This window comes from Rhopalosiphum maidis, chromosome 1 (assembly GCF_003676215.2).
Source record: "Rhopalosiphum maidis isolate BTI-1 chromosome 1, ASM367621v3, whole genome shotgun sequence".
NCBI classification, from domain to species: domain Eukaryota; kingdom Metazoa; phylum Arthropoda; class Insecta; order Hemiptera; family Aphididae; genus Rhopalosiphum; species Rhopalosiphum maidis.
The window spans coordinates 44,361,285-44,369,545 of record NC_040877.1 but is presented as its reverse complement, the minus strand read 5'-3'; the positions used below and the strand labels follow the sequence as shown (position 1 = coordinate 44,369,545).

General features: G+C 23.6%; 1 protein-coding gene across 1 annotated transcript; it reads left to right on the top strand.

Annotated features, from left to right (window-relative positions):
• The first annotated feature begins 284 nt into the window (after positions 1 to 284).
• Positions 285 to 2,052, top strand: LOC113561136. Its single transcript, XM_026967378.1, has 4 exons — positions 285 to 406; positions 1,552 to 1,696; positions 1,760 to 1,876; positions 1,972 to 2,052. Exons 2-4 carry the CDS (start codon positions 1,568 to 1,570, stop codon positions 2,050 to 2,052), a joined length of 327 nt encoding a protein of 108 aa, XP_026823179.1. The 5' UTR covers positions 285 to 406; positions 1,552 to 1,567.
• Positions 2,053 to 8,261: the final 6,209 nt, after the last annotated feature.

Sequence of the window (8,261 nt, the reverse complement as noted above, 5' to 3'; positions counted from 1 at the left end):
AAACCAGCCATAACGCCGCTACCGTCGCCGCCGCCACTAACACGTGATTACGGAGAAGAGTGGGAAAAATGTGGGTACGAAGCCGCGGAGCTCGTTCATAGAATGCGCCAAAGAGTAGCGCCCTAGTCTCAGACCTTAGTAGCAGTAGTACATAATTATTACTCAGTGTGGTACATTCCACCAATTTGGTGGCACTGTTTACTGTTAATGCGAGAAATTTTAACGCAGCGCGCTGTCATTCTGGATTTTAAAATTGTCATTCTTCAGTCTTCTGTATTCACAGACACAATATACGTCTACGTCCGTATTTGAATTCAAAAGTTAACCTTTTCCTCGGCAGGCGTCCTATGTACTAATTCATACATAGTATTGTTACTAATTTACCATTGCAAGTGCCTACATACAAGTAAGTCATAATATCTATAGAATAAAATAATCTTCATTCTTCATTAATTTACAACATACCTACGCAATCACGATTGTTTAATGTAGGATAAGTAAAAATTAAATTGGTTTTTCTTAGGTACCTTAGAAAAATACTTGGAACAAATCGGAACAAATCTAGTTTAGTGTCCACGCGAATTTTTGAATTTTTTTTTAGAAACCTAGGTAGATCAACGTTTTAAGAATAATGGTGCAAAATAAAATTAGCGGAAATCAATAGTTTTTAAGTTACTGCCTCGTGAATTTAGCGATTATACGTGTTTTACGCATTCGCATAATGCTTTATTTACCTATTATACACGGAATATAATATTTAAAAATTAAAAAAAAAAAGAATAAATATCAATACCTACCTATACGATTAATGTACTAATAACAGTGCCCTATTGAGTTATATAACATATTTACAACATCAAAGTGTTATGACTCAAAAACTAAATTTGACAGATCAATTCTGATTGCACCATCGTTCTCAGCGTAAAAAACCTCATCAATATGGTAGAAAAAAATTTAGAAAACTGCGTGGGCGCTAAACTAGACTTATACCAAATATTTATCCATATATGTAAAAAAAAAGCGTGCAGGTACTACATTCTCTTAAAAGATAAATTCGGACAAATTTGCTTTATCTGCGTTCCACTAATTAAGGTAATAACATTCTCAATGTTGACCACTTTATGTGAAACCGCAGTTTGTTACACATTTATGGGTTTTTGGTATAAAAATATTGTAATTTCAAATTTCCAAATATAATAATTGATCAACATTAATAAACAAGAATAAAAACATTTAAGAGTCCGTGTTACCTACTTTTTAAATTTATTAAATTAACAAAAATTATTTTATGTATTCGGTATTAATATTTATTTCCTAAGATCAAAAAACGTCAAACTCAAACTTAAAATAGTATACATGTAAAATTGGAAATTTTAAAATATTTCTGCCTTATTTAGTGGACGCATTGCACTAGGCCGACAGCGAGGAGTTGTACGACCTTATTTCCTAAGATCATGCTAATTTGTTAAGAAAAGTGTATAGTGTAGACTGTTAAAGATCCATTTAAATTGATCGGTACAATTGCATGATATTATTATTTTTATTACTTAGCTAAACACTTTAAATAATGGCAAATGTTATTGAGACAAATAGTATGGAAAGCACAACGATTTCATACACCAATTTGGCGCTCCTGGCTATAGCACTAGTATATCCTGCCTTAGACATATCAATAAAACAATACTTTTTAAGAATAGTAAGTATTTTCATTAATATAGTTTAATTAACAAGTATAATACAATTTTTTTTCTTATTTCAGATCAATATAATATTGCAAAAGGTCATGTCATCAAAATATTGGAGAATTATGATATCATTGATTTGTATTACAATTTACTTTCAGATTTTCATCATTTGGAATGTAACCTTCACAAATGTACCTGTCATTTATTATAATTATGAAAAACTTGCTTTTATATGTATTAATTATATTTTTATTATGTGTATTTATTTTGATTGTTTTAAATATAGGTATTTTTTTTGGTTATACATTTATTTAAAATAGTCCAAGTTGCTTTTGGAGTGAGTTTTTTCAGTCAAGTTTTAAGGTAAAGAGTTATTACATTATATTTTACAAGCATAATTAATGAAGCTTAAAATTATTTACACATAATACATATTATTTTTTTTCTTTATTTAGCATTAAATTCAGAGACATGTTACCGAACAATATATGTATTACAGAAATGTATTGTTTTAGACTTGGTAATAGATCATTGTTTACATTTTATGTACAATTTACAATACTTGATATTTTATGTTATATATTGTGTGTAGCATGTGGAGTATATTATATATGTAGCGAGGTATTGATTATTTTTTAGTTGTACTCTAGTAATAATATAATTATATAACATATTGTTTTAATTATAGCATTGGAATTCAAACCATTTATTTGCATTTATAACTTTTCTGTTCTGACTGAAATTGAATTTCCATATAACATTAAAAGGAGATTTTATTAAACTTTATTCAGGTAATGTTAAACAATGTTTAAAGTATTATAATTTATTAACAAAATACAATATTTTACAGTTCTGAAGATCATTAAATGGTGGACCAATACTAATACATGCATTATTTAATCAATAATTATTAATCATTTTTTGAATCTTTTTGTAATTTTATGTTTAATATCAGAAAACAAAATTTTTTTTTATGCTTTTTATAAATTTCAAATAAATAATATTAACATATTATAATTAAAATGTTTATGTTTGTCACTTTGATTTTATTCTACAATATACAAGTATATATTGTGTACAATTTTACATAGATAATAAAGCATTCAAGATATTTATATAATATTAAGTTAGTATCTTTAACCCTTTCTTCATATTTCACTTTCAGAAAATTTTTATACTTGGGTTGTTGTATGACGGTATCTATAAAATATAACTACTAGTATTGGAGAATAAAAGTTATAAATTATTTATCTGTTTGATGATAAATTTATTGAGAGTAATTTATGCACAAATTAAGTTATTTTTTAAGCAGTTTTTTAATTTATTATTAGTCTATCATATAATCAAATTCTAGAAAAAAATGTTCGTACACTAATAAAACAAGTTTGATAGTAAATTAATTAAAGTAACGTAAAAGAATCAGGAACATAAATTAATAAAAATAAAAAAATAAAAACATTATTTTGTATATTGTAAAAATTATAAATGTATAGGTATTTATTTCTAACTATGTTTAATACAATTATTCAGAATATAAATGAATAATATAACTTAGGATAGTTTAATATTAATAAATTGTTAGTAATATTACAAACTATTTGATTTTTAAATCAAATTTTGTTTAGTTAGAAAAAAAATTGAAAATTACAAATAAATAGATCAAACTAAATACCAAATAGATTGTTTCAAAAATCAAACCAATAAAACCATCATTAATACTGCATTTTATGAGGAACAATTTGTTTAGTATTCTTTGTTAAAATTTTACAGACATAATATATATTTTAAAGTTTAGATGTTACAATTTTGGTTTGGTTTAAGTTTGTTGAATTTAATTAATTGTTGATTCATTTTTGAAAATTAGGGTAAGTACATATTACATACTATAGATTTTATAAACAGGAACTGCAGTTACATTTTAAATATGTATAAACTTTTTATTTTATTATAAAATCAATATTTTCAATTTATATAACCATATAAGCATCAGCATATAAAGTATAAATTATAATTATGTAATAAAATAACAATATCAGTAGAATTTTGATACAATTTTGTGAATCTACATAAAAGAATATTAAAGCGGTTGACTTTTTGCTTTACTTAGTATAGTATCTCAAACTAATTAAAACATAGTAATTAAAATTAAATATTTTGTAATTCATTTAATTAATAAGGTATCTTTAATCTAAAACAAAATAAGAATTAAATATTATAGATTTATACTATTTATACTGTTTTATTAAGAAAACTGATTTTTTTTTTTTTGTAGAATGAAATTATTAGTTGTTAAAGATTTTTTTGTTAAATTTATTTATTTTCACTTACATTTTTAAATTAATTATTTTTATTGATATTATAACCTATCTGGAACTACATATTTAAAAATATTTAATTACATATTATTAGAACTAAACACTAAACAAATACAGTTCAATACCGCATAAAATGTATAGTCCATTTACCCATTACTGCATAATATAAATATTTTTTAAGTTTTTAATAACTTAGTAAATAGTTTAAGTTATTATGTTTTATCAATATAAATATATAATGCTTAGCACATTAAAAACTTTAAATAAATGGTTAAAATATTAAATATTTTTTTTATTATTAAGGTGCCACTACACCAATATTTGTTTTCTCTGTCTATCTCTCACATCTGTGGCAGCTATCCTATAGTATAGGTGTAGCGCCTGCTACACGTTTAATTAGATGTGGACGGGATGGGTTGTCTATGTAATTTTTGTAAGCGAATACTTATACTTTGGAATATTTTAATCGTATAATAGTAACTATTATTTTTTTAACACGTTGAATAAACTATTCAGTAGATGAGATGTTATAGGGATGAATATTAATGAGAGTGAATGGTTTCTTCTTATGTTTCACTACACCTATATTTTTAAGGATAACCGCCACTGTTTTACATAATATAGGAATAAAGATATTCTGTATTTCCACAATTATGACTTTCTGGTTCAGTTTAGGGCAAAGGCACCTATTATTTAATTTTTAAAAAAGAATAGTTCCTGTGCATTGACTAGATAAATTTTTAATTTTTACATTTTTGAATAAGTTATTAATGGTTAAAATTAATCAAAATTATTTTAAATTAAAACATGCTTATATTTAAAAAAAAATGTAAATTTTTAGGTTACAGGGTAACCTTGTAGGTAATAGACAGATGTATGGTGGTCCCTTAATTATTTATTCAAATTTATAAGTTTTAAATTAAAGCATGATTTTTAGATATACTTAATTAAGGTAAGTTTGTTTGATAACAAAAGAGCATTGTGGTGTATTAGTTTAATACTCTTCATTTTTTTTTTTAACAAATGAATTAAGTTAATATTCATTAACATTAACAAATTAAAAGAGTTAGCTATCATAAAAATTGTATGTGTGAAACTGGGTTATTGGTAATAAAATAAAACTGTGCGGATTTGTTCCTTGGATTTTTTTAGCATTACCTAATATCAAAAATACTACACCTTATCCTAATAAACAAGCTTTGAATATATCATAAACATTACGGATCACGATCAGGTGTAACAAAGTGATGAAGGAAAATTTTATTTTAAGTTGTAGATTTTATTAGAACTTATGTATTACGTGTGTAGCTTCAATGTATGCATCTATGGTTTTGTCTTCATCCCAATCTGTTAATTCTTTGAACTTTAAAAGTTTTTCATAATCCAGTGGAACTTTCAGATTATTGCAAGGTGACTGTACAAATATAACATTATATTTTAGTGATTTATATTTGTTTCAAAATTTAACTGTTTACATTACCTTAGGTCTGTGTAAGTCCCAAAACGCACATTCTTGGGTGTCCATTACTTCTTTTTCATAGCGATCATATTCTTGATGAGCTATTTTTATTTCTGTCTCTGCTTGCATGTTTATATTTCCCCATTCATTGCAATAAACTTTTTTAAGGTACTCCAAGCGCTCAATTTCGTAGTCAGCCATATCTGAAAGATCTTTTACTTCCATTTGTTTTTTGCACAGGTATACAGCTAAAAAATAAATATAATTCTATTTAAAATAAAATAAATGTTATACCTACTTATCATAAATTAAGGACCTAAATAGAACCAAAAACAATTATACTGGTTTATTTCAATAACCAAATTAATAGAACAATCGTAACAACTATTAAAAAGAACAGTTAAGAACTGAAATTATTATAAGAAGTCATGCAGGAGTGAGAAATCTAGGACTAGATACTATTTTACTATAACCTATCTATTAATTATGTATGACAAAATAGGTTACCATGAGATATAATTTTAGGTTTTAAGTAGTATATTAACTTAGACCTTAAATTATACCAATATCTATGGCACAAACATAAACACTATACAATTTAAAATAGTATGTTTAAAATAAATACGTGAGTTATTTAAATTAATCATGGCTAATGATTTGTAAAATTAATAAAACCACAAGCTTTTTGAGTTTAAAAAAATATGTATATATAGTAAGATAATTAATTTTTACAATACCAAAGAAGGAATATAAGTTATAGAAGCAAAGGATTCTTTTAATAATATTTTGTATGATTATTCATTTGTTCGTGAGATTTCATAATAATATCTATAGTCTATACACTGTACATATATAAGTAAAGTTTGTAAAAAATTAAATTAAATAATCATATCTAAACTTCAAAGAAAGAAACATATTAGGTACTATACAATATTAATTGCTAGTATATAATATAACAAAATATACCAATTTGGAGATTTAATATTTTTATAAGATGTCTTTAGTAGAAACTGTTTTATCATATGATGCTGAAAATTAAAATGTAAGACAATTTGGAAGCTTTAATGGAAAAATAATAAATTATAGATATATATTGTGAAAGTAATTTTAGTAGAATGAATTTAAATTTTTTTTGTTTTTGTTTAAAGTAATTACTAATTAGTAAGAAAAATTAAATTAAATAGTAGATTTTGTTTTTTTTCAACAGTTTAAAAATTATTATGCAATTTAATTTTAATATAATTTTTTTTATAATAGTCATTCTTTAACTAAAAAATAACAATAAAAAATAAATAAATTTTATTTTAATTAATTAAAATTGCCAAAATAGTTTAAACATTAGTTACCTAGCCTATGATTTGTCAGTTATCAGCATAGTATTGAGTTATTTCATTGATTTTCTAATGTTATTAAAAACTTCATTTTAATTCTTAGGTAATATCAATGAACAAAATAGTATAAGTACTATAGTTATATCAAAGAAACAATAAATATAGAGTATAGACCACATAACAATTTAACATTAGGAAATGTTATGAATGACTAGCTGGCTCTAAAAAGTTCAAATCTGCATTAGAAACACTGGATGTCACTTAGAACATTTATAAATAAAATGTACTATATTATTTTTTTATGTATTAAAACCATTTTTTAGTTAAATTAACATTAGAAATAATAAAAAAGATTAATTTGAATTCTTAATAATTAATAAATTTAATCTTTACTAAAGCCTTCTCTAATAATTAAATGTTTCAGATTGTTATAAAAATCAAGGTTGATTAAAACATTCCCTTTATGCATTGTTAACTTAACTATTATTTTTAAAAAACCAAAAACACTTGTTTAACTTTGTAAATATTAACTTTCAGAAATGACTTTTCAGATTCACTTTACAATATATATTATTTATAATTATATTTATAATTACTAGAGCTCAGAAATTGATGACCTTAAAAACATTAAAAAAAAATACAAATATAACATACAAATGACAGAAAATATCTTTAAAAAATAACCTAAAAAATTACAAATATTTGTTTTAAATTAATAAAAATAATTTTTTTTTCAATTTTACTATAAAATTCTATAAAGCTTACAAATAACTCAAAATATGACATAAAAATGACAAAAATTATCCTTAAAAATTAAATAAAATTATAGTAGCCGTACCGACGTTTTAATTTTCGGCATTTTCAAAATATTACAAAAAAATAATAAAATTTAGTTACAATAATATTCACTATAGCATGACAACGACGACTGTACGGTGAGATAGGTACTAATCTTAGTACTTGGTAATTTCAAAATTTTATGTAAGTTATCGGCATAATGGTCGACAAGAAATAATAAGAAGTAAAATACCTAATATGAAATCAATAAAATCACAAGAAATGTGGGAAAATGACCTAAAAATGTCAAAAAATACAAAATAAAAATTAGCTATTCAGATTCACATGCTAATGAAACACATTTGCGGCCAGAAGAGCATTGTCTAAAAAGTTCCTAAAAAAATGCAAAATGCATCAACTTTCGAGGCCTAATAATTACCATTATTAACATTATTAGAATATCAAAGAAATGTTGCATCAATGTAAAAAAATTTCAATTTCAATTAAATGATTAAAACAAGTAAATTTACCATGTTATAAACATAAACTAGTTCCTTGAAGGTAGGTTTGACACTAATTGTTATGTACCAAAAATATGAACAATTATTTTTTATTATTAAAATAATTTTTAGTAAATTAATTAACTAATAATTTATAAACAAATGATTACTTATATTATCACTTATCAGATATT